This window comes from Lepidochelys kempii, chromosome 4 (genome assembly GCF_965140285.1).
Source record: "Lepidochelys kempii isolate rLepKem1 chromosome 4, rLepKem1.hap1, whole genome shotgun sequence".
NCBI lineage: Eukaryota > Metazoa > Chordata > Testudines > Cheloniidae > Lepidochelys > Lepidochelys kempii.
This window is the reverse complement of record NC_136383.1, coordinates 19,166,883-19,194,011: the sequence shown is the minus strand read 5'-3', so window position 1 is coordinate 19,194,011 and position 27,129 is coordinate 19,166,883. Positions and strand designations below refer to the sequence as shown.

General features: G+C 46.1%; 2 protein-coding genes across 9 annotated transcripts in view; one reads left to right on the top strand and one right to left on the bottom strand.

Moving 5' to 3' along the window:
- Positions 1-8,787, bottom strand: part of NUDT9 (nudix hydrolase 9) — a 53,898-nt gene extending 45,111 nt beyond the window's left edge. The window contains exons 1-3 of one of the 7 annotated variants that reach the window (XM_073340638.2): positions 8,698-8,787; positions 2,330-2,692; positions 574-1,391 (exon numbers count right to left, since the gene is read on the bottom strand). In XM_073340638.2, the coding sequence (XP_073196739.1) occupies positions 574-707 (134 nt within the window). In that variant the 5' untranslated portion in view covers positions 708-1,391; positions 2,330-2,692; positions 8,698-8,787. The other 6 variants (XM_073340647.2, XM_073340645.2, XM_078852435.1 and 3 more) reach the window with 6 other exon arrangements.
- A 1,593-nt stretch (positions 8,788-10,380) lies between these two features.
- Positions 10,381-25,798, top strand: LOC140910210 (estradiol 17-beta-dehydrogenase 11). Of its 2 annotated transcripts, none has more exons than XM_073340629.1 (7): positions 10,381-10,619; positions 18,031-18,138; positions 19,527-19,658; positions 20,299-20,405; positions 21,128-21,265; positions 21,558-21,674; positions 24,087-25,798. In XM_073340629.1, exons 1-7 carry the CDS (start codon positions 10,407-10,409, stop codon positions 24,181-24,183), a joined length of 912 nt encoding a protein of 303 aa, XP_073196730.1. In that variant the 5' UTR covers positions 10,381-10,406; the 3' UTR covers positions 24,184-25,798. The 2 variants fall into 2 exon arrangements, with proteins under 2 accessions (XP_073196730.1, XP_073196731.1); XM_073340630.1 differs by lacking the exon at positions 10,381-10,619 and adding an exon at positions 15,521-16,202.
- The last annotated feature ends 1,331 nt before the right edge of the window (positions 25,799-27,129 follow it).

Below are 27,129 nucleotides of genomic sequence, written 5' to 3'. Positions count from 1 at the left end.
TCCTAGCTATACTTCCTATAATTTGGTAAAATTAATTCCTCTCTACAAGAATGAAAAATTAATACATCAAGACTGTCATGACTTTCAGTAAAATTATATAATAGGCCCAAAACTGTAAACATATGCAAGTGAGTAACTTGTCTCCAATGGTAACTACTTGCGACAAACTTACTTAAAATCATCTGCTGCTTTTCGGGATTTTACCAGAACTATGTACCATACTAAGGGCCAAATTCACTCATTGGATATGCATGTGCAACTCACATATTTGCAACTCCAAGTTCAGCAGATCTGATGGCAGAATTTTGATTTTAATATCTGAAATACCCTGCCACTCCATCGAAAGTGTAACAGGGGTAAATAAGTAAATAACAGGGCTAAATAAGCCCTGATCATGCCAAAACAGACATAACTTTACACAAATAGTCCCATGAGACACTTCTGTGGGACTACTCATGTAAAGTTAAGCATGCACATACGTATTTGCAGGATCAAGGCCTTAGACATCAACCTAGCTTTATTGTTTATGGGAAGTAGCAGGGTTATGTCACTGCTGTGTTATAATTTAAATACCTGTAGGCCAGCTCTCTGAATGGATGGAGTAGTGGGTGGAGGAGTCGGCAGCTAGGGTACCTGACAGCAACAGCAGACAGATTTACAGTGAGGGACACCACAGTAACAGTCCGGGCCAGACACCACCTTGCCATCACATGCAGGATGCTCACAGGAAACTTTGTCTCCCCAGAACACAGTGCCCAACAGCCATGCAGTGACCTGACCTGCCAGGAGATGAAGTAGGAAACATTTGATGTGTCGTGTTGTCCACCTCACTCCCTACAAGGAAGAGCCATATTAATTTATTGTATAACTTAAGTTGAATTCTTTGTAGGGTAGGGCAGGAGGGGGAATCCTAAACACAGAAATAGTAAACCAGATTGTACTGTCAGTTATTCCAGTTTTGCAGAGGTGCAACTCTACTGACTTCAGGGAAGTCACACTAGATTTAGACAAATGGTCCAACAATTTTAAAACTGTACGTTTTAAATCTTCTTTTAAACAAACAGAATTGTGCTAACAAACTACCAGGTGGCTGCTCATCATTTAACAGTGACATATTTTACCCCTTTCCACAGTTAAATCTCTTGAAAACATGTGCAGAAGGTTTAATTGAAGACTAAGCTATTAATTATTGTTTTATCTAATTGGAATGAGTTATGTGTCCTAAGGCTGCAATGATTTACACTCGTGCTTAAATTTAACCATGCAATACTTACATGAAAAAAGTACATACCTGAAGTATTTGCAGGATCAGGGCGATAGCACTGTGTGCCCTGTCATTACTGGCCAAAGCTTGGAAAGAACTGTCTTGGACCTTGGGTAGTCATTTATTCCTGTGCAAAGTGGTCATAATATATGATTATTCTGATCTGGTAATATTTTACACATACTACGTACATGTATACATGACTATGCAAGGTCCAAGACAGTGGAGAATCACGTCCAAGGGTCCATCTGTACTTCAACAATGTGACTGAGGTTTTATTTTAGCTGAAGGCATGTGTTTTGACAGGTGAAGGACCACAGTTCTAGTCCCTGCTGTGCAGGTCTGTCAGGATTATCTAGTAATTATGTTTATAGAAGTGCCTTAATTGCAAAGTGGCTCCTGACTGCTGTTTCCAGTGCCCTGCAAAACCATAACATGAATAGATGGGATCCTAGGAAAAAAAACTGTTGTTTTTGAGTAGCAGATCATTAAGAATTAACCTGAACAGGGCCACTATGCACAAGCTCCATAATTAAGGTTAAAACTAGGGTTCCATTTTGAACAGTAGGTTCACTCCCATTATAACTATCCAAAGGAAAGGTGGTGGGGATTTTTTTGGTTTTGTTTGTTTGTTTAATATTAGTTCAGGGTATAAGCTAGAAGTTTTTGGTAGGTTTCAAAACAACTCACCTGTTGTTAAGGATGTCTAAAAAAAAAAAAAAAAAGGCAGTTTTTCAGTTGTTTTTTGGCACAGGTAAACTATCACATTGTGTATGTTTATCCAAGACACCGTATGACCTGCAAGGTCAGGGCTGGCCTTGCCATGAGGCGAACTGAGGCCGCCTCAGGTGCCAGACTGTGGGGCGGCCCAGAGTGTAGAAAATTGTGTCTGCTGCTGGTGCATATGTATTCTCTCTGCTCTAGATGCACAGAGATGGTGGAGTGCTGTGCTGGAGGAAGGAGGGCACAAGACACATAGCAGGCAGGCAGGAGAAAAGGTGAGAGGAAACAACAGAAAGCAGCAGGAACCGCAGGGAGAGAGAGGAGCAGGAGCCTCTTGTGTACCTCTCTAGCACCCCCAGGAGCCTGGACTGATTAACACCAGCTTCTCAGGGAGCTTCCTGTGTGGCTTCCCGAACCCACTTGAGGAGAACAGGCAGTCAACTGAAGTAGTAGGAGCCAGTTAGGCCCTTAAAACGCTGATATCTTCCCTCACTCAGGCCCTGCGACCAGCCTGCTTATTTGTATAACCAACAATGAACTTGGAGATGCCAATCCACAGCTGGGCTTTCCCAGGAATATGCCTTGGCTGGTAAGGAACTCAGTCATGCATGGACATGTGACTTGCCCAGGTGACTCCAAAACTCCATTTTGTCTTCAGCTGGCTAAAGAGAGAGCCTCTCCACCGCCAAAGATACCTGAAAGAAACTGGAACAAATGACAGTAACCACACAACGTGTGAGTGATTGCTGGACCCAGACTAGAAGGAGATTAGTCTGTAAAAGAAAGCTTACTGGAACTGGTGAGGCTTTTATCTGTATTCTGTTTTATTACCGTACTAGACATAGACTTGCATGTTTTATTTTATTTTGCTCGGTAATTCACTTTGTTCTGTCTATTACTACTTGGAACCACTTAAATCCTACTTTCTGTGTTTAATAAAAATCACTTTTTACTTATTAACCAACCCAGAGTATGTATTAATACCGGGGGGGGGGGGGAAACAGATGTGCATATCTCTCAGTCAGTGTTTTAGAGGGCGAACAATTTATGCGTTTACCCTGTATAAGCTTTATACAGGGTAAAACAGATTTATTTATGGTTTGGAACCCATTGGGAGTTGGGCATCTGATTGTTAAAGACAGGAACATGTCTGCAAGCTGCTTTCAGTTAAGCCTATCGCTGTTAGGGGACGTGGTTCAGACCTGGATCTGGGTTTGCAGCAGGCTAGCAGGTCTGGCTCAAACCGAAGTCCAAAGTGACAGGGCAGCAAAGCAGGGGCAGAAGTAATCTTGGCACATCAGGTGGCAGTCCCAAGGGGGTTTCTGTGATCCAACCTGTCACACCCTTCAATTGAGTGTTGAGAACCACGATAGCTGGCACAGAACAGCAGTCATGAGGGAAAGAAGAAAACGCCCCTCGGGGGCGGCATTCAAAAAAAGAAAGAAAGCAAAGGAAGCTTTTCTATCTAAGCAGGAAGGAGCTCTCCTGAGATACATAGACACAAATGTTCACGGTGAGCCTTCTGGCCCCAGTGAGGATGTGAGTGGTGAGGAGATGCCTGATCTTCCAGTTAGTCAGAGTGCAGGTGACCTGGCAGCTACTGCAGCATCCATATCTCCATTTCAAATGGATGTAACCATGCACATTCCTGAAGAAAAGTGTAGATCAGAGAAGAGTTTCGTGGAGGAGCAAGAAACAGCTGTTGCTGAGTTTAGTTCCTTAAGTCTAGATGATCCAGAACTGTGGACCCACTTGAGCAGTAGCCTGAGGGACTTCCTTGTACTGCATGGGCCACAGCAAGTGAAAAACTTCATGTTCCCCAAAGACAATGAAAATAGAAGTTTCCATCCAACACATTACTGGCGTGAAATCCCCAATGGTGACAAAGTGCAGAGGCCATGGCTTATGTGCTCCAAAACCCAGAATGCTGCATACTGTTTTTGTTGCAAACTCTTCTAGTCACATTGGGTTCTACAGGAACAAAGGACTGGAAAAATCTGGCTAGAAATCTGGCATGCCATGAGACGGCAGCAAATCACCAGAGAGCATTCCATAGGTGGAAAGAGCTTGAGATGAGACTAAGGTTAAAAGCCACCACAGACAATCAGCATCAAGAGAAGATTGCATCAGAGCCTCTTTACTGGCAAAATGTTTTGAAAGGGCTCATTGCCATGGTGAGAATGCTTGCTACCCAAAACCTACCACAGCGTAGCACTTCAGATCAGCTGTACGTGCCAAACAATGGAAACTTCCTTAAAATTGTGGCGCTGATGGCTGAGTTTGATGCTTTACTCCAGGAGCATCTAAGAAAAGTCACCATCCAAGAAATGTACACACACCACTACCTTAGAAAAACAATTCAAAATGAGATCATACAGTTACAGGCAAGAAAAGTCAAACAGAAGATTGTGGCAGATCTGAAGTCAGCAAGATATTACTCTGTTATTCTGGACTGCACACCTGACATCTGCCATATGGAACAAATGACTTTACTGGTGCGTTTTGTAACAACAACAGAACCTAGGGAAAATGTCCCTGCAATGGTGACTGTCAGAGAGCATTTTCTAGAATGTATTGACATTGATGATACTACAGGAGCTGGTATGACAAATGTGCTTCTTAAAAAGCTGGAAGATACGGGAACTGTGACAGCTGACATGAGAGGTCAGGGCTACAATAATGGTGCCAACATGAGAGGAAAGAACAGAGGAGTGCAGACATGGATCCGAGAGTTAAACCCTCAAGCTTTTTTTTGTCCCAGGCAGTTCTCATTCATTGAACTTGGTGGTCAGTGATACAGCATCAGCTTCTAGTGAGGCTGCTGAATTTTTTAATGTCATTCAAAGCATTTTTCTCTGCATCAACTCATCGATGGCCAATTTTGAAGCAACATCGGAGAAGAAACCACTGAGTGCCACACGATGGGAAAGTCGAGTGGAGGCGATAAAGCCTAATAAACACCAAATTGGAAAGATAGATGGTGCCATAGTCGCCATTATGGAGGGTAATGCTATGACAGGAACTGTTCATGGGAGAACAATGTCAGAGGGAAATGGAATCACCAGAAACATATATAACTTCCAATTTCTGTGTGGCTTAGTGTTCTGGCATGACATACTCTTTGAAATAAATGTTGTAAGCAAGAGACTCCAAGGTGTTGACCTCTATATATGTGGTGCAATGGAACAACTGGACAAAGCAAAGTCATACCTACAGTCTTACCAGTCAGATGAGGGATTTAAAAACGTTCTGAAGAGTGCACAGAAGTTGGCAGAGGAACTTCACGCTGAAGCTATTTTCCCACCCATTCAAGAATACAAGAGTCACCGAAGACAATGACATTTTGATTACGAGGCACGGGATAATCCCATAAGAGACCCCAAACAACAATTCAAAGTTGAATTCTTTAACCAGGTGCTAGATTGTGCAATACAGTCAGTTGAAGAATGTTTCATACAGCTCAAGCAACACAGGAGTGTATTTGGGATGTTGTATGATATTCCAAAACTCCTCACTATACCTGAAGAAGATCTACACCAGCGATGCAAGGCACTAGAGACAGTGTTGACACATGATGACATGTACAATATTGATGCAAGTGATTTAGGTGATGAACTGAAAGCCCTTTCAAGATACATTTCAGCAGGATCAACTCCAAAGGCTGTTCTGGAATGTTCACAAATAAGATGACCAACCCTCTTTCCAAATGCTTTTGTTGCTCTGTGCATACTTCTAACACTTCCTGTAACAGTTGCCAGTGGAGAACGCAGCTTCTCCAAGCTGAAGTTAATAAAAACACACCTACACTCCACAATGGTCGGCCTTGCAAACATCTCAATAGAGCATGAGCTGGCCCAGACTGTGGACCTTCAGCAGGAAGCAGTTCAAATCTTTGCAGCCAAGAAGGCACAGAAAGCACCACTTTATCAAACAGATAAAAATGCCAGTGTTTAGTATAGGTTTCAGAGTAACAGCCGTGTTAGTCTGTATTCGCAAAAAGAAAAGGAGTACTTGTGGCACTTTAGAGACTAACCAATTTATTTGAGCATAAGCTTTCGTGAGCTACAGCTCACTTCATCGGATGCTTATGAAGCTCATGAAAGCTTATGCTCAAATAAATTGGTTAGTCTCTAAAGTGCCACAAGTACTCCTTTTCTTTTTAGTGTTTAGTATTGTCAAGGTTCCTCCCCCACTCTGAACTCTAGGGTACAGATGTGGGGACCTGCATGAAAAACCTCCTAAGCTTATCTTTACCAGCTTAGGTCAAAACTTCCCCAAGGTACAAAATATTACCCCCGTTATCCTTGGAATGGCCGCTACCACCACCAAACTAATACTGGTTACTGGGGAAGAGCTGTTTGGACGCGTCCTTCCCCCCAAAATACTTCCCAAAACCTTGCACCCCACTTCCTGGACAAGGTTTGGTAAAAAGCCTCACCAATTTGCCTAGGTGACTACAGACCCAGACCCTTGGATCTTAAGAACAATGAACAATCCTCCCAACACTTGCACCCCCCCCTTTCCTGGGAAATGTTGGATAAAAAGCCTCACCAATTTGCATAGGTGACCACAAACCCAAACCCTTGGATCTGAGAACAATGAAAAAGCATTCAGTGTTTTACAAGAAGACTTTTAATAAAAAATAGAAGTAAATAGAAATAAAGAAATCCCCCCTGTAAAATCAGGATGGTATATATCTTACAGGGTAATTAGATTCAAAAACATAGAGAACCCCTCTAGGCAAAACCTTAAGTTACAAAAAAGATACACAGACAGAAATAGTTATTCTATTCAGCACAATTCTTTTCTCAGCCTTTTAAAGAAATCATAATCTAACACATACCTAGCTAGATTACTTACTAAAAGTTATAAGACTCCATTCCTGTTCTGTCCCCAGCCAAGACGACTACAGACAGACCCACAAACCCTTTGTTTCTCTCCCTCCTCCCAGCTTTTGAAAGTATCTTGTCTCCTCATTGGTCATTTTGGTCAGGTGCCAGCGAGGTTACCTTTAGCTTCTTAACCCTTTACAGGTGAGAGGAGCTTTCCCCTGGCCAGGAGGGATTTCAAAGGGGTTTACCCTTCCCTTTATATTTATGACAAGTATGCAGACAAGAAAAGTTAAGTGTTACTTAAAATTTTTTGCACAAGGCATTTTAAGTTCTTAGTTGTCCTTTATTGGGGTAGGTAGCAGAGCATCCAACAGAGAAGAACAGGAAGAAGGCAGAGTTAAGACCTTTCAAAGTTTTGGCCCAAGCAAGGTGGCAGGGGGGCGTCATTCGAGCCCTCCGTCTCAGGTGCCAAAATGTTGTAGGCCAGCCCTGTGCAAGTGTTTCCTTTAACTGCTTATTTTGAAAGTCTTAACAAATTCACAGTCACCCAGGAACCTGGCAGCTGTCACTGTGTGGCAACCTTCTGTGGCCGCTTGGAATCCAGACACAGTGGGGACACAACTCGCATGCTCTTGCTCTAAAAGAGCAGGACCCCATCCCTAGAGCTAAAAGGAGTACTTGTGGCACCTTAGAGACTAACTAATTTATTTGAGCATAAGCTTTCGTGAGCTACGGCTCACTTCATCGGATGCATTCAGTGGAAAATACAGTGGGGAGATTTATATACATAGAGAACATGAAACAATGGGTGTTACCATACACACTGTAAGGAGAGTGATCATTTAAGATGAGCTATTATCAGCAGGAGGGGTAGGGGGTGGGAGAAAACCTTTTGTAGTGATAATCAAGGTGGGCCATTTCCAGCAGTTGACAAGAACGTCTGAGAAACAGTGCGGGGGAGGGGTGGAATAAACATAGGGAAATAGTTTTACTTTTGTGTAATGACCCATCCACTCCCAGTCTCTATTCAAGCCTAAATTAATTGTATCCAGTTTGCAAATTAATTCCAATTCAGCAGTCTCTGTTTTTGCAGTTCTTTTGTTGAGGAATTGCCACTTTTAGGTCTGTAATCGAGTGACCAGAGAGATTGAAGTGTTCTCCAACTGATTGTTGAATGTTATAATTCTTGACGTCTGATTTGTGTCCATTTATTCTTTTAGGTAGAGACTGTCCAGTTTGACCAATGTGCATGGCAGAGGGGCATTGCTGGCACATGATGGCATATATCACAGTGGTAGATGTGCAGGTGAACGAGCTAGCCTCCCTGTCAGCAATTCAGAAGCCATCCATCAAAGAGCAGGGGCGCTAGCTAATTCCTTACACGCCACTGGGGAGCGGGGAAGGGGAGAGGAGGGGAGCGTTACAAGAACCCCGCAGCTTGACACATGCAAGAGCCCCCAGAGGCCAGGTCTAAGTCAGCTGTGACAGACACCAAAGCAGCGTGCTGTGGGCTGGGGTCTACAGCCCGCCCCTGCCATGATCGAGTCTGCCCGCCTGCACAGCACAGGCCACAGGCCTTCCCCACAGGCACTCCCAGGGCAGAGGGCCCGGTAACACAGCCAGCCCCGACCGCCCGTGACCGGGAGCCCACCGCGGCCCTGCTGCCGCCGTTCCGGGCCCAGGCTGCTCCACAGGGACCCGGGCCCGCGTGGGGATGTTGCTAGCCCCCCCCAGGGCCGCCCGCACCAGGCCGCCCCGCGGGACCCAGCGGGGGGTGGGTGCAGGCCAGGAAGCGGGAGCCCCGATCAACACCCCCTGCTCGCCCAGCGCCCCCCTCACCCCAAGGCAGCCTCCGCCCTGGCCGAGAGGGCCTCTTACCCCCTGGCGAGGCTGGCTGCCTCCTTCCGTCCCACCCCCGGGCTCACAGGGCTACTAGCCTGGACCTCCCCCTCGCCCTGAAACGCCACTAGCGATAGGGCAATGCCCGCGTCAATCAAGCCTCATTCTGGCAGCCGATTGGGGCCACGGCAGCCGCCATGGAAACGAGCAAGGCGTCGCTCACCAGCTTCGCTCTGACTGGAGTACAGCCGGAAGCGGGCGGGTCCCAACCGCGCCGACGAGGGCAGCGACCGGCCGTCGCGTCCCCTCGGCGCTCGCGTCTGCACCTCTCGCGAGAGCTGCTGTGACGTGCTGCCTCCTCCCTACCTAACGGCGCTTGACTCCTCCCAGTCCCACCGCCAAAGTAGCGAACGCCCCTTCCTATTGGCTGCGTTCTCGGCATCGGTAGGGAGATGCGCACGCATTCGCCCGCCTTCTGCGCGCCGGCTTGCTGGAGCCTCGCAGTAGAGATCCTTCCGCGAACTCGCGGCCTCGATTCGAGGCTGGAGGGGTGCCCCCGGGATTGAGGGAAATATAGTCCTAGCTGTGCGGGCCCTGGGGGCGGAAGGGCTATGCCCCAGGGCCGGCCTGCAGCCATCGCTGCCGTGGGGCATGTGTGCACACCTCCCCGTGCCGCTGTGGGGCCATGGCGGCTCGGCAAGAGGGTTGCCAACTTTCTTCTTATCCCACAAAACCGAGCACCCCCGACCCACCCCTTCGCGAAGGCCCGGTCCCCACTCGCTCCATCCACCGCCCTCGGCTGCTCGCTCTCCACCACGCTCGGAGGGGGGGTGAAGGGGCTGGGGATGAGGGGTTTGAGGTGCGGGAGGGGGTGCGGGGCTGGGGATGAGGGCTTTTGGGTGAAGGAGGGGGCTCCAAGCTGGGGCGGGGGGTTAGGTGAGGGCTCTGGGTGGGGATGAGGGGTTTGAGGTGTGGGGCTGGGGATGAGGGCTTTTGGGTGAAGGAGGGGGCTCCGGGCTGTGGCAGTGGGTTTAGGTGAGGGTTCTGGGGGGGGATGAGGGGTTTGAGGTGCGGGAGGGGGTGTGAGGCTGGGGATGAGGGCTTTTGGGTGAAGGAGGGGGCTCCGGGCTGGGGTGGGGGGTTAGGTGAGGGCTCTGGGTGGGGATGAGGGGTTTGAGGTGTGGGGCTGGGGATGAGGGCTTTTGGGTGAAGGAGGGGGCTCCGGGCTGGGGTGGGGGGTTAGGTGAGGGCTCTGGGTGGGGATGAGGGGTTTGAGGTGTGGGGCTGGGGATGAGGGCTTTTGGGTGAAGGAGGGGGCTCCAAGCTGAGGCGGGGGGTTAGGTGAGGGTTCTGGGGGGGATGAGGGGTTTGAGGTGCGGGAGGGGGTGTGAGGCTGGGGATGAGGGCTTTTGGGTGAAGGAGGGGGCTCCGGGCTGGGGTGGGGGGTTAGGTGAGGGTTCTGGGGGGGGATGAGGGCTTTTGGGTGAAGGAGGGGACTCCAGGCTGTGGCAGTGGGTTTAGGTGAGGGTTCTGGGTGGGGATGAGGGGTTTGAGGTGCGGGAGGGGGTGTGGGCTCTGGGGTGGGGCCGGGGATGAGGGCTTTGGGGTACAGGAGGGGGCTCAGGGCTGGGGCAGGGTGTTGGGGGGGGTGCGGGCTCCAGGAGAGAGTTTGGGTGCAGGAGGGGACTCCGGGGTGGCACAGGGGGTTGGGGTTTGGGTGTGGGTGCAGGGTTCCGGTGGCGCTTACCATGGCTCCAAGGAAGCAGCCACCAGGTCCCTGCCGTGCAGCCCCATGGCACATGAGAGGCTCCACGCACTGCCCTCGTGGTTCCAGGCCGATGAGAGCTGCGGAGCCAGCACTAAGGGATGAAGCAGCCTGTGGAGCCTCCCTGGCCGCCCCTGTGCCTAGGGGCCACAAGGAGCTTGCAGCTGCCTCTTGGAGCTGTGCGGAGCTAGGGCAGGTAGGGAGCCTGCCTTAGCCCCGGGTCTGTGCTGCACCACCCACGAGACTTCTCACAGCCAAGTCAAAAACTGAATGCCTGGCAAACTTACTCAGCAGGCCCCCAGGGGCAGGTGCGTCTGCATGGGTACGAGGGCTAGCGGGGCATGAGGGCAGCGAAGGCGTGGCAGCTTCACCATTCCTACTCCTGTCCCGTGGCCTTGCGCTGGACAGCCAGCCCACACTGAGCGCGCCTTCCCTACCCAGCCTTCCATACCGTTTCACAACCCCGAAGTGGCCCAAAAAGTTTGCCCACCCCTGACCTAGTGCAAGAGTCCTGGTCGATGACTAGTCTTTGTAGCTGTAATGGTTAAACAAAAAGTAAATAATTTATGAAATAATAAGTTTCTAACTCTCATGATTGCAGAGAAAAGCTTGAAAACATAGGTGAGTTGTAATCAAAAGGCAAAGAAAAAGGTGTATTATTTACAATTTCACAATTTTTAAGACAATCTCATGATTTTTGAACACTTGAGGTTGGTAATACCTGGCAATATCTGGGACTCCCCTAAATCAAGAGCATACACAGACTTCTACTTCCCCCTTTAACATTCCCTTATATTTGTATTTAGTCTGAAAACCTAAAAAAACCCACTGCAAATTTTTTGCTTTCATGTTGAGACATTGAATCATCACATTACAATGCAATGTAATATCACCATCTACCCTGGAACTAAATAATTAAAGATTCCTTAATTATCTGGGGAGTTAAAGGCCTATCAGCCAGTCATTGATCTCCAGCAAAATAGTGGAACAGTCATACCAGACTCAGTTCTGATTCCCCAATTCAAGAAGGATGTTGATAAATTAAAGAGGTTTCAGAGAACAGCCACAAGAATGATTAAAGGATTAAAAAACTGTGCTTCACAGAGAGAGGCTCAAGAAGAGCATGCTCTATTTCACTTAAAGAAAAGGTTACAGGTGACTTAATCATAGTCTGTAAATACCTAAATGGGGAACAGAAGTTTGGTAATAGATGGCTCTTCTAGCAGTCTAGCAGAGAAAGTTATAACAAGATCCAATGGCTGAAAGTTGAAGCTAGACAAATTCAAACTCAAAATCATATTTAACAATGAGGGAATTAATCACTTGAACATTTACAAAGGGCTGTAGTGGATTCTCCATCATTGGAAATTTTAAAATCAAGATTGGATGTTTTTGTAAAAGATATTGTCAAGGTTCCTCCCCCACTCTGAACTCTAGGGTACAGATGTGGGGACCTGCATGAAAAACCTCCTAAGCTTATCTTTACCAGCATGAACTGTAGGGTACAGATGTTTCAGCTACTCGCTGAAATGGAACTTCAATGATGGGGAGTAGCTGGAGAGGGGCTTTGACCTGGTCTTGGGGTTTTCCCACTCTTTGGCACACCTCACAAGACTGGACATAGGTAGAAACATCCTTGCCCATTCCCTCCCAGTGGAATGACCCCCCCAAACGGTCTTTGGTCCTGTTCACCCCAGCATGGCCACGAGGGTGATCGTGGGCTAAGCTCAAGAGCTTGGCCCGGTATTTAGTTGGAACTACCAACTGTCTCTGAGGATGCCAGTCTTCCTGGTGTCCCCCAGAAAGAGTTTCCTTGTATAAAAGTCCTCTTTCTACAACAAACCTGGATCGATTAGAAGAGCTGAGAGGTGGTGGGTTGCTCCGTGCCGCCGTCCAAGCTCTCTGGAGGCTTTCATCTGCTTCCTGTTCGGTCTGGAACTGTTCCCTTGATGCTGGAGACATCAGTTCCTCATTGGATTGGGGACCTAGGCTTGGTCCCTCGGGAAGCGATATAGGGGATGGAGCTGTTTCTGTTGACTGTGAACCGCTCTCCGCTGGTGCACTATGTTGGGATTCAGGTTCTGGCTGAGCCTCTTGTGTAGGGTTATCGGCTGCTGCCAGTTCAGGTTCGGTGGGGCCCTCTGGTGTTGAGGTTGCAAGTACTGGATTCAGTGCTGACACGGGGTCTGGTGTTGGTTGTTCAGCTGGTTCCAGTTCTGGGACTGGTTCCATCTGGGTCTCTGGGACTGGATCCACTACTGCTGTTGCAGACATTGGCCTGGGGTCCGGGTCCATCACCTCTGACCGGGTCCTGATAGAAGTTTCTGGAACAGAGCTAGGCCTCACGGCTTGTTTAGCCTGGCTGCGGGTGACCGTTCCCACCCTCTTGGCCCGCTTCACATGATTGGCCAAGTCTTCCCCCAACAGCATGGGGATGGGATAATCATCATAGACTGCAAAAGTCCACATTCCTGACCAGCCCTTGTACTGGACAGGCAACTTGGCTGTAGGCAAATTGAAAGAGTTGGACTTGAAGGGTTGAATCGTCACTTGGATCTCTGGGTTGATTAAATTGGGGTCCACTAAGGAAGCATGGATAGCTGACACTTGTGCTCCGGTGTCCCTCCACGCGGTGACCTTCTTCCCGCCCACACTCACAGTTTCCCTCCGCTCCAAGGGTATCTGGGAGGTATCTGGGCCTGTGGACCTCTGGTGTGATTCCGGTGCAATGAACTGTAATCTGTTGGGGTTCTTGGGGCAGTTGGCCTTTACATGCCCCAGCTCGTTACATTTAAAACATCTGACGGGTCACTGGGGCGAGGAGGGTTGCTGGAGAACGGGGTGGCGGGACGATAAGGGGTCTGGAGGGTTCTTTGGGAGGTAGGTGAGGCCTTGGGCGGCCCCCAGTAATAGGGTGTGGTCTGGGGTGGTCCCTTCTGGTCTCCGCTCCAACTGCGACCAGTTTTCTTCTTCTCTGCCACCTCCACCCATCTGGCTCCAATCTCTCCTGCCTCGATTACAGTTTTGGGTTTCCCATCTAGGATGTATCTTTCTATTTCCTCAGGAACACCCTCTAAGAATTGTTCCATTTGCATTAGGAAGGGCAAATTTTCTGGAGATTCAACACTTGCTCCTGATATCCAGGCATCCCAATGTTTCACAATGTGGTTGGCATGTCGGGTAAATGACATGTCTGGTTTCCACCTTAGGGCTCGGAACCTCCGACGAGACTGCTCGGGTGTTATCCCCATTCTGACTCTCGCCTTGGATTTAAACAGTTCATACTTGTTCATGTGTTCTTTAGGCATTTCAGCTGCCACCTCAGCTAAGGGTCCACTGAGCTGCGGCCTCAACTCTACCATGTATTGGTCAGTAGAGATGTTGTACCCAAGGCAGGCCCTTTCGAAGTTTTCTAAGAAGGCCTCAGTATCATCACCTGCCTTGTAGGTGGGGAACTTTCTGGGATGGGAAGTGGTACCTGGAGAAGGATTGCTGGGGTTTGTTGGTATATTCTGCCGGGCCTTTATCCTCTCCACCTCCTCCACATGCTTCCTCTCTTTTTCCTTCTCCTCCTTAACATGCTTCCTCTCTGCTTCCTTCTCCTCCTTCTTCAGCCGCATGAGTTCTATCTGTCTTTCATGTTCCCTTTGTCTTTCCTCAGCCTGAAATTTGGCTAATTCCAGCTGTAGTCGAGCTGCGGATTTGGTCATTCTAACCTCTCTGTTTTTAACTAACTTTACACCCGAGGTTTAGAAATAAACAAACAAAACTTGGCTGTAAAATTTTGCTGTGCTGGAATAGAATACCTATTCTCTGATAGTGATTGTCAGCCTACAGAAAAAGACAATTCCCTTGTCTCTGCTCTGGGCCCAAATTAAAGCAAAAAACCTCCAACTACTTGGAAACCTGCTTACCCAGCCCAAAGAAAAAGCAAATGGGTAGAACACACACCCCCTATTTACTTTTAGGAAGAAAAGAAAAAAAAACTCTGGGTTGGAAGACTGTGAATTTCCCTGCAGGAGTTAAGTACCCTGCCTCCAGGCGAAGAAAACCTGCAATTCACAAGATAATCCCCTTTTGTCTCTGCTTGGCCACAAAGCAGAGAAAAAACAAGCTGCTTTCAGTTTCAGCTGCTTTCTGGACTTCCTTTCCAAAGGAAAAAAAAATTTCCTTTTTAAAATCTGTATTTCTAGTTCAAAAAATCTCAACTGGATCTCAAAATGATTTCAGGTTAATCCCACCACTATGGGACCTGCATGAAAAACCTCCTAAACTTATCTTTACCAGCTTAGGTCAAAACTTCCCCAAGGTACAAAATATTCCACCCGTTGTCCTTGGACTGGCCGCTACCACCACCAAACTAATACTGGTTACTGGGAAAGAGCTGTTTGGACGCGTCCTTCCCCCCAAAATACTTCCCAAAACCTTGCACCCCACTTCCTGGACAAGGTTTGGTAAAAAGCCTCACCAATTTGCCTAGGTGACTACAGACCCAGACCCTTGGATCTTAAGAACAATGAACAATCCTCCCAACACTTGCACACACCCCCTTTCCTGGGAAATGTTGGATAAAAAGCCTCACCAATTTGCATAGGTGACCACAGACCCAAACCCTTGGATCTGAGAACAATGAAAAAGCATTCAGTTTCTTACAAGAAGACTTTTAATAAAAAATAGAAGTAAATAGAAATGAAGAAATCCCCCCTGTAAAATCAGGATGGTAGATATCTTACAGGGTAATTAGATTCAAAAACATAGAGAACCCCTCTAGGCAAAACCTTAAGTTACAAAAAAGATATACAGACAGAAATAGTTATTCTATTCAGCACAATCCTTTTCTCAGCCATTTAAAGAAATCATAATCTAACACATACCTAGCTAGATTACTTACTAAAAGTTCTAAGACTCCATTCCTGGTCTATCTCCGGCAGAAACCAGCATATAGACAGACACACACCCTTTGTTTCTCTCCCCCCTCCCAGCTTTTGAAAGTATCTTGTCTCCTCATTGGTCATTTTGGTCAGGTGCCAGCGAGGTTACCTTTAGCTTCTTAACCCTTTACAGGTGAGAGGAGCTTTCCCCTGGCCAGGAGGGATTTCAAAGGGGTTTACCCTTCCCTTTATATTTATGACAGATATGCTCTGGGGTAAACAGTGAATTCTGAAATAGTTCTATGCCCTGTATTATACAAGAGGGAAGACTAGATGATCACAGTGGTCCTTTCGGGCTTTATAATCTATTAATCTGAATCCCACGAGGTCATATTTCAGCAGACACATGAAAATAAAGACAATCTTATTTGTTAGACAGATTCCAGGCAGGTTTCAGCCCTGTCCTAATCATCTGTGTCTTGTTGAACAGGTTGAATGTAATTGATTTGGCAGTGAGGTAGTTAATTTTACAGACACAGCAGACAACTTTTCTCAGTGGCATGTGCACATCAACAACAGTTTTTCCAGCCACTGTCTCCAGTGGAGGAGCTCTTCCTGGTCTCTGAAAAATAAATAACCTACAGTGTTTTAAATAGTGACCATCAGGGTCAATCAAAGTACTGAAAGTCTGTAGAAAAATGAACCTCTTTATGGAGTTTTTGTTGCTTTTACTTATAATAATTTACTCCTACATAGAGGCTTTTGTGAAGCTTTTCATTCCTGTGAAAAGAAAGTCTGTCAGTGGAGAGCTTGTTCTCATTACCGGTGCTGGTCATGGAATTGGGAGACTTACAGCTTATGAATTTGCCAATCGACAAAGCAGATTGGTTCTATGGGACATCAATAAGGTAATGTAGTAAACTTCATCTCCAGTACCACCCCACCCTGAAATTATTGTCTTTTATCAGAAAGAGGAGGTTAGATTAAAATGTACACATATACTGTACATGTAACTCTTCTACCTGGTTGTGTTGGCAGCAGTAAAGGATGGGTTCAGTATCTAGGGGCCCTTGTTAACAATACTAAACAGAAGCAGCTCAAGCCCCCACCCAGCCCTGGCGTAGCAGGGCTGGAGCTCTCAGCCGGAGGGGACCCTGGATCTCTGAGCCGTTCTATGCGGTGGGGGCACCCAGAGCTCTGAGCTGCCATGGGTGGCAGGGGCACCCAGACCTCTCAGCCCCCATGGATAGCGATGGCACCTGGAGCTTTGAGACACCAGACCCAGAGTTCTCAACTGCTGGGGGTGGCAGGGACCCCGGAGCTCTGAGCCACCATGGGTGGTGGGGACCCCAGAGCAGTCAGCCGCTGCAGGTGGTGGGGACCCAAGAGCTCTGAGCCACTGGGGCTGCAGCAGGGGCCCCAGAACAGTCAGCATGGCAGTGGCCAGTGCTGGACCTCCTCCCCTGTCCCACAGTGGGCCTTGGCATCTCTCCTCCCGACCCCCTGCAAGGCTCAGCCTTCAGTCATCCCCCCGTTAGTAAAAATCACAGACAGGTCACGGGCTTCTAGGAATTGTTGTTTATTGCCCACGACCTGTCCGTGACTTTTAATAAAAAGCACCGTGACAAAATCTTAACCTTAACCGTAAAGAAACATCTGCCACACAGTACATTGGGCAGCGTCCTTTGCCTCAGTTTCCCACCTTGCAGTGTGGAAGTCCCACAAATGAGTGTTCCTTTAACACACTTTAGTCCTTTCCCCCACTTGCATTTGTTGTCCGAGGTCCGTAACGTTCCCCAGAATCCAGGTTTGCATTTGGGCGGGTTTACCTCCCACACCAGAAAATGAATGAGCAGTGCCTTACTGCCATTGTTGGCTGCTCGCTGCTGCTTCTTCCACTGCTTGCTCTTGCTGCTGCTGCTGTATCTGCCACCGCTCGCTGCTTGCTATTGCTGTTGTCATCTCTGCCACTGCTGGCACCTTTGTGATGCCCTGTTCTGAGGCTCTGCCGGTTGAATACTAAAGGGAATTTTAACCCAAGAAAGCCAAAATTGATGCCGTTGGCAAAGCAGTTCTGTCTGCGGAACACCTGGGCAGAGTAGGTGAGATGCACTGCTCCTGAAGTCTTTACCCTCGGTTCATCGCTAGATGGCAGGGGAGAGTTCACTCAGACCCTGGCTTACATCCACATTCACACAAGTGCTCGACATCTGCATTTGCCTCAAATGGCAGTCAGAGCACTGACTGGTATGCTGGGTGTAAGTAGAAGGACGGGTTTGTGCCCCTTCGGAAGATTTTATGCTGTGGTTCACATAAATATTCAATTAACTGGAATTGCAGTCAACATACCAGTCTGTTCTGTTTTCTTTTAATGGGACACCATGATCTCAAAATCTAGTCAATTTGGGGGAAGGAGGGAATTTAAGCATTTTCAGGTTCTACACCTGCGCCTGAGTCTCTCAGACAATGTTGATGGTTCAGCCACCATATTTCCTGTTTTTAAAATGTTTTCCATTGCTGTATGGCATCAATGGAGAGAAAAAGCTATTTAACAAAAAACAGGAAAATATGCCCCCAGGCTGCAAACTTTTACGCCTGATCTGTACTTAAAACATAGGTCTACATAGCTACAATGCTTAGGGGTGAGAAAAATTAGAGGACCGACTGGTGCCCTAATAATATGATCCAGTCCGGACACCGCTGAGTATCTGTGATTTTCCCCTTTTTCATTTATAGCATGGCATTGAGGAAACAGCTGCAGAGTGCAGAAGGCTGGGGGCCGCAGCTCATGCTTTTGTGGTGGATTGCAGTAAAAGGGAAGAAATCTACAGTGCTGCAGAGAAGGTAAGACTGTAACGTGTATGTTTCAAAGATTACCCAAGCATGCTACAGCTTCAGTGAAGACTGGGGAAGAGAAGCTGGGGGTACCTGTGATGTTTTGGTGATCCCCCACACCAGTAAGGGGTTCCATCACTACCTTCCTTGTAACTTTGTGGGCCTTTGTGCTGTGGTTCCAATCCCTGACAACAGTAGCCAGCGCACAAGCATAAGATCTCACGCTGGCTTCTGCCAGCCTAATTACTCCTACAGGGTGAAACCAACAGCCCTTTCAGTCCCAAGTACCCCCAGATCCCTCCTCCCCAAGTTCTTCACTATCAGACACTCAAACTTTTCCCCTCTGGTTTGTCAGCCTCCGGAGGCATGAAGCCAGATACCAGCTTACTTTGGAAGACTCCACAATTTACACAACAGGGACCTGCTTGGGATGAAAATAAACAAAATGTTTACTGAACAGAAAAAACAGATTCAAAGATGAAATAGTAAGGGAGAGCGAATGTATACGAGTTACACAGAAACGAAACATACAGAGACAGCCTCAGGCTTTACACTCCCATAGTAGATAAAATCCCTTTCCTAATACAAGTTCCCAATTGCCTCTGAACAGTTTCCCAGCGTACCTCCTAATCTGGATATGTAGTCATAATGACCGTCAAGATCAGAGCATCACCTGCTTTCATAAGACCTTACTCAATATGCTTGTATAGTACAATAATACAGTATGCATTCTACTGATCATTTGGGAGGTTTAAACCTTCTGTTCTCCCGTTGGGGTGTGTGACCCCTGATCATCACAGTACCACATTCACCTCATTCAGATAATTAGTAAAATCTCACTTTTCCCACCACCTTCTGCAGGAGGAGTTAACCAATAATTAAAAGGAAAAAAATGTCCATTCTAATGCCCTTCTTTGTGTTTCCTCCTAGACATCATGCCTTTTCTGAATCTGCCCCTTGTAAGCTCTTTGGAGTAGGGACCGTCCTTTTTTTTAATATCTAGTCCAGTACTAAGAAGACCGTGGGCACTTAAACATAGAATTTTGTAGTAAAAGTACTATAATTCTACAGATGAGTTAAACTAATGTGGGTAACTTTCAGTATCTTTTGAATCTGGTTTTTTAGAGCTCTCTAAGTAGCTCCAATACTGGAGATTGAGTCACACTGAAGCCCCAAATCTGCAATGAGCTCCTTAGGGGTGGACTTAGAATTTGCATAATTTCCTCTGATGAATCCTGATTCTTCTGGTGATTTTTCTCCTCTGCAAAAAGCAAAGTTCTACAATAGGCTGAAGTTCAAAAGTTAAAAACAACTAAACTAATTGGTATAACACTGTCAAGTCTACAATTTCTAGCTCTGCGTGTAACTACGTATTTAAATTCTTCAATTTTTAAAAGGTGAAAAAAGACATCGGAGATGTTAACATCTTGGTGAATAATGCAGGAGTGATTACAACTGCTGATCTGCTTTCAACTCAGGACCAGCAGATACAAAAAATGTTCGAGGTCAACACTCTCGCTCATTACTGGGTAAATGTCACTAGAGCAGGGGTGGCCAACCTCTGGCTCCGGAGCCACATGGGCGGCTCTTCAGAAGTTATGCGGCTCCTTGTCTAGGCGCCGACTCCAGGGCTGGAGCTACAGGCGCCAACTTTCCAGTGTGCCGGGAGGTGCTCGCTGCTCAATCCCTGGCTCTGCCACAGGCCTGCCCCCACTCTACCCCTTCCCGCCCCCTCCCCACCCCTTCCCGCCCCCTCCCCTGAGCCTGCCGTGCCCTCACTTCTCCCCCCCAGAGCCTCCTACACGCCACGAAAAAGGTGATTGGGAGGCGCGGGGAGGGAGGGGGAGGTGCTGATCGGTGGGGCTGCCAGTAGGTGGGAGGCGTTGGGAGCGGGGGAGCTTATGAGGGGCTGCTGACATATTACTGTGGCTCTTTGGCAATGTACATTGGTAAATTCTTGCTCCTTCTCAGGCTTAGGTTGGCCACCCCTGCACTAGAGTGTCAGTGTGTTAAGTTTAATAAAATATATTTTAAAACTATTTAAAGACAATAAATACTTTTGTTTTAAAATGTACTAAACAGTGACCCATATAGAAAATACATTTCTCTCTTACTTGTTCTGTTGCTGTCTGTCACACACACTTTTTCTTTCTTTTAACTATTTTCAAGACTACAAAAGCATTTCTGCCAGCAATGATGAAGAACAATCATGGCCATATTGTCACTGTTGCCTCAGTAGCTGGTCACTTGGTAGCTTCTTTCATGGTGACTTACTGGTATGTGATTTCAAATTTCTATCTCCTTCGCCATTTTTAAAACTTTGTTTCCCACTGTCCTTACAACCAACACCAAAGATACTATTCCAGTTCTAAGAGATTCTTGTAGAAGTATGTGCTCATGTACAAAATGTGTACATATTACCATAACAGTGTGCCTGTACCAAAAGGTAAGGGGCTCCCTGATATCTCGCAGTGAATTTCAGCTGGCTTTTGACCAGCTCAGTGTACCCCAACTCCCTATTGTTATAATAATCTGTATATAAAGGTCTCATGTGATATGTCATTGGAAAACTAGCAATTCACTGATCATTAATATTCTTACATAATGTATGTGCAGTCAACCCACAAAGGATTATGCAGATGTGCTGAAATTACTAAAATGCGTTTAAGCCGGCCACATCAAAGGGAGTTGATATACAGGTTTTCTCCAGCCAATGGGAAATTGAGGCACAGGGAGGTGAAATGACTTGCCCAAGGTCCCCTAGCAGGCCAGTGGCAGCTCTGCATCCCAGTCCAGTGCTCTAGCCACTAGGCAACACAGCCTCTTGAGGAGGAAAACTTGGTAAGAGGATGTTACTAAGCCAGCTGATCCTACTTGACAGCTTACTGATGGATTGTATATACAGTAGAGCTACATGACAGATAATTTTCTGCCTATGTCAAAAGTAACTGGGATTGGGAACTGTTTTCCAGCCAGATCATTTGTAATTCTCTTTCAGTTCAAGCAAGTTTGCTGCAGTTGGATTTCATAAAGCCCTAACACAAGAACTTTCTGCATTGGGAAAGGATGGAATAAAAACATCATGCCTTTGTCCTGTTTTTATAAATACTGGCTTTGTCAAAAATCCAAGTATAAGGTAAGATTTGAAGAGCATTGAACAGTGGGAATCTCAAGTCCCTTCCCTTAGCAGTATCTTTTCTGACTATTACACTTTACTCATTTGCAGATCTGGTGCGCTGTTCAATTATGTAAAAATGAAGATAATCAATACATAGTATCTCAGCTCCATAATGTCAGTTAACCCATTTAGTAGTTATGTTTGTATTATCTTGGTTCATCAGTATTTAAAGCATCCTAGTTTGAATTGTATTGACCCTTTTAATTCCATAATATTCAGCACTACTTTTAACATGTTCCTCTCATTTCAGATTAATGAAAGTTTTGGAGCCAGAGAAGGTTGTAAATAAACTGCTAGAGGGGATATTGACCAACCAGAAAATTATTTTTGTTCCATCATTTCTGAAGATATGTCTAATAATGGAAAAGTAAGTACAGGAAATAATAGAAAACAAACTCTAGTTATAACTATTTCTGAATGTGCAAACATCAAGGTTTTTTCTATCTTAAAGTTTTGTTTCAGAAAAACACTCATTTTATTACAATGGAACCAAATCAGTAAAAGAAAGTATGTCAGGCTGCTAAGCCACTTGAATGATAAGTGATCAATAGAAAACGAAACCACCCCATCTTCATTGATAAGTATGTTGATGTCAGATAGTTGTTATTCTCCTGTGACAGCACATATCTGCACCAGAAAATGTTTTACAAAAAATATATAGTAAGATAGCAGTCTTCTGATATGCTAAGGGCTGTCTTAAAGAGGTGGGTGAGCAATTGTTCTCCATGTGCAACGAGGATAGGCAAAGAAATAGTCAATTTAATCTCCAGCAAGGGAGATTTAGGTTAGATATTATGGAAAGCTTTCAAACTATAAGGTTAGTCAAATACTAGAATAGGTTACAAAGGGAGGTTGTGAAATCCCCATCCTTGGAGCAGGTTAGACAAACATATGTCATGATTGGTCTAGGTGTACGTGGTCCTACCTCAGCATGGGGAGATGGAAAAATGACCACTTAAGACCTCCTCGAGCACTACATTGCTATTATTCACTGTTTTAAAATATAACAATAGCACTGTCACAAAATAGCTTAAGTCAGGACATTGTCTCTCTCTGCAATGATACTAATAGCTCTTACACAAAAAAGGGTTAGCTGAGTCCCCGTCTCACTGGCTCAGAGGGGCCCCTTTTGCAGTGGAACCAATGTGGTTATAAGTGCACAGAGGGACGGATTTGTGGTTAGAGGTGTTCGGGGATATGCAGGGGAAGATGCGCTTTCTGCAGAGCATGGTGCCCCACTCGCATCAGTGACCAGAGCGTGAGGCATGGGCATCTTGGGAGAAGGTCAGAAGTGGTGCCAAAGATCCTGCTGCGTCACAATCTTCCTGACCCACATTTCAACCTTCCAGGCCATCAGTCTCATAAAAGCTAAAGTAGCTTCTGCGAAATGGCTCCAAAACTGCTCCACAGCCTCGGAAGCAGGATTTCTCCCCTATACATCCCCTTGCACATCTGCCCAACATCCAGCCTGGTTACAGGATTTGCCCCAGAGTGCAGATCCAGCACCAGGTACTGCATGTCAAATTGGCTAATTCAGAATAACATTTCCAATTAACCATTTTGCTGTTTGATGAAACACCGCTGACAGTAGAGCATAGGATCCTTAACAAACTGACGTCACACCCCACAGAAAAGGTCTTTGGCTACGTCTACTTTTAAAATGCCACAGTCGCACCGCTGCCATTGTAGCACTTACGTGTAGACACTTATTACAGTGAGGGGAGAGGTTCTCCCATTGGCATAGATAATCCACCTCCCCAAGCGGTGATATCTAAGTTGATGGAAGAATTCTTCTGTCAACTTAGTGCTGTCTACCCTCAAGGTTAGGTCAGCTTAACAGTGTGTCTCGGGTGCAGATTTTTCACACTCCTGAAAGACTTAGCTATACTGATGTTATTTTTCAGTGTAGACCAGCCCTTAGTCTCAGGAGAATATGGTTTCTTTTGGCTAGATGTGTCCACGAACATTTGATCTGAGAAATCCTAACTTTTTGTTAGGGTGTGACACTACCCTGCTGCAGACTGTCTACGTGGACCCTGCTGAAGTGCATTAACGGTTCATTAATGTGCTGTGATTAGTACCGTTCCAAAAAGGACTAGAATGTTGGCTCATTTTTACCATTTTAGATTTATGAGCTAAAAGCCCTCATTATATTGAGTAATAAGAGAGCTAACATGGCTAAAATGTGCATGCAGCAGTGGGGACAGACAGAGTTACAAATTTTTGGCAACTGTACAGAAAAGGTTATTATTAGATAAGTTTCAAAGGTGGCTTATAAGATCAGTCACATAAGCTCAAAGCTTCTGAAGGCTAGAGATTCAGGGTTTAGGGTCCCACCAAAGCCACTAACAGCCACTGAGAGAGCCTAAATCAAGAATTTTTAAAAATGAAATTACTTACCTTATTTTCTTGGGGCCCAATAGTAACCAGACATGCAAAAATCCATGGGAGGAACGCTAGAGGGAGGAAACTTCACCGGACAATCTTCACGGAGCTGCCACCAAAACATAACAACAGGGTGTGAGGGTTTGCTGCCCTGTGGGAGAAAGAGTGCATCCAGTATACAAATCATTGAGCAGAAGCACAAGAGCATCCCTGAGCCTCCAGCAACAGAGCCATGTCACCATGGAATGCTGCACAGGCCCTTGGAATCCCCATGAAGGGAGGCAGATTGTGGTGGAATGGGGCTGCACTCTAGGAATAACATATCTTTGGGCTACTTAATTCTTTTAAAGTCTCTCATCATTATTTCAATTTAATGTTTCAATCTCTCTTCCAGCATTCTTCCAGAGCGTGTCATGGCAGCACTGTACAAACTGCAGAATACTCAATTTGATGCAGTTGTTGGATACAAAAACAGGGTCATAAGTGATTAGGTCATCGCCCTCCCCCTCAAACCGCACAGGCTGCAGCTGCAGATGGTTCATGTTTTGAGTTCAGATCAATTATTCAATGTTTTGATTCATTCAGAGAAAAAATGGAAGACCCATCACTTTCCAGCTGCCTTCCTACCACAGTGACACTTGATAAAGTCCCAGCAACACTGCTCTGAACATCAGTGAATTTCTGTAGGTGCCTGGCTGTCTGAGTTCCTGTTACAATGATTATTTTAATGCTTCTGGGATTTGCTAGTATTGTGTAATTAACTGAATATGTTAGGGTGCCAAGAGCTTTAGGTAGAAATCTTTTTATCATTGTAAAGCTAAATAAATAAATAAAATAGACACATACACAAATCCATGTGTGCACGACACAGACTATGCGGGAGCAGTGGAAAATGCAGTCCTTCAGACTGAATGTTGCTTAATTTTGTTGGCACCCAGATATCATGGTGATCCTATCTATTCTGTAAAGGTTCTTATACCACACTCATTACCATAGTATCTGAGCACCTAAGTCATGCATTAAGTAACATGACTGCCACATGTTGTTTATTCTTTCATCCTGTCCCCGGGGGAGAAGCGCGTGTACTAGAGTGTCTTGTTTTGAGAGAGGGTTGTGGGTTTTTTTAGCTGGAGGAAGGGGGAATTTTTTTTAAACTATGGACGTGGCTATATGTTTATGTTAGAGAAGGCAAGGTTAAAGAAATGTGCCTTGGTCTTGGAGCAAACAGCGGTGAGGTATGCAGTGGCATACTTCCTGGGGGGAGTTCACTTCACAGGCTCAGACCAGACCAGCCCCAAAGAAAGTTCTGTCTCCTGGATGGACAAACTTTGCCCTTATTGTAGAGGGGTCCATTGTGCTGAGGAATGTAGTTGTTTACATATCCTGGGCTCAAGCCGTGAAGCACCTTGAGGATAAGAACTGAGACTTTGGACTTAGTTCAAAATTCTATGGGAGGTCAGTGTAGAGAGCAAAGGACAGGTTTGATGTGCTCACAGTAGCCTGTATTGCTGAAGAGATGCAATGAAGTGTTTTGTATTAGTTGGAGTTTCCTAAGCACGAAAGGCTTCATGCCCAGGTTGGTATATCACATTGCTGTAGTCCAGTGGAGAAGTGACAAAGTTATGAATCACTGAGGCCATGCTGTACATGTACCTTGCCACTCCTTATCACTGTCTACTCCTCTTCCTCTCTGCTTCCATCCTCTCCCATCAAAAGAAGGAAGTATTGTCTCAGGAGTATTCCATGTTTCCTTGAGAACTGTATAGAGACTCAAAGGAGCTCCTGGGGAAGAGGATGCTACTGTGAGGCCAGAATTCCTCTCTGCATCAGATGGAGCAGCTGTGAGATCATTGCTGATTGTTACATATCAGATTTCAGTAAGAATCAGCGGTGTGCATGCAAACTAGGAAGTCAGCTGCAAACAGCCATTGAGTCCATGAATGATTTCAGCCACACACTCGTGTAGAGGGGAAAAATGAGAAATCTGGTACTGTACTGCCTCAGATCACACACATTTTGATGTTTCACTGTTAGCTTTTGTAGACAGAGACTCTTATCTTTGTTTCTTATATAGAGCCGAACACTTGGCTGAAAAAAATAAATCATAATTCAGGTGTAACTCACACTGTCAAAGCATGGCTCTTTGTCTCAGTCCAGTGGTTGGAGCAAAGAACTTTATGGACCTAATGCTTATGCTTCAGAGGTTGAGGTTCATGGTTTTAGATTTAGATAGAAGTTAAGTCCAGACAGTTGATTTACTCAGGGGCTGACATACAAGCATGTGTCTGGGTTCTGTGGGACAAAACAATGGCTTCCCAGTTGAAACAGTTCCTCAGAAATCTAGACAGTACCAATGAACATGGGACAACAGGGCTGATATGAAGTAGCTCTGGCCTGTAGACGGAGTGGAATTCATGAAGAATCCATCCTGTAAAGTTTCTCACTAAAATGGCTATTGCTGTTTGTGTGTATGCTGGTAAGTATTAATGTTGTCTATTTCTTCAGTGCTTCTGAATGAGGCATTCTGTAGCTACTCACAAAGAACTACTATTAATTATAGTGCCACAGATATTCATAGTGCTAATGTATGTGACAAAGACAGGCTCTGAGTGCGGACTGTGGCCAAGGTGAGCTTAGCATAGGCTGAAAATGCAAAGGACAGTTTACTCATCTGTTAAGCAGTCACTCACCTTTAAAATGGATGTTTACCTACCTCCAAGGAGCATGGAGAAACGTAATTAAGTAATGTCTTAAAGGGCTTTGAGCAAAAGCGCTGTATTTTCCCCTCTCTGTTAGAAGGCTCCTTTGGAGTATGTCTACACTGTAGCTGGGAGCCAGCATCGATAGACTCCCGTTAGCGGGGCTCAAGCCAGCACGCTAAAAATAGCAGTGTGGATGTTGCAGCTCAGACTCTCAAGCCTCGGGAATCAGACTAGACAAAGTGGTTTTATCATTCCTTCTAACCAAGGCAGTTCAGGGCCTACCTGCCCATAAGCCAAAGTCACCATTTTCTGATACCTTCCATCTACATTCCCCATCTTACTGTACTTCGGCTGCCTCATAAGTGACATCTGTCTTTGATTCCTGTGCATGAATTTGAAAGTGGCCAAACCGCCTCCTTCTGCGAAAGATACACACAAGTCAGACTGTCATCCTATCAGTTATCTGGAGTATATGCCATGGCAGATTTCCTTATACTGTCTCTTCCTCCTACATATGGGTTTCACATTTCCATTCTGATTCTCCACAGGGAATATTACTTCAAACACCTGCTAGAATGCATTGGCTTAGCTAAATAAGACCAAAGTCTCTCTATTCACTCATTCCAGCTTTGGTACCTGCCTTTCTTGAAAGAGAGCCATCAACTCTCCCATAGATCAGTCCCCACGCCACATCTCCATCATATCCATCCACTGGCTCCCTCTTCTCGATTATAC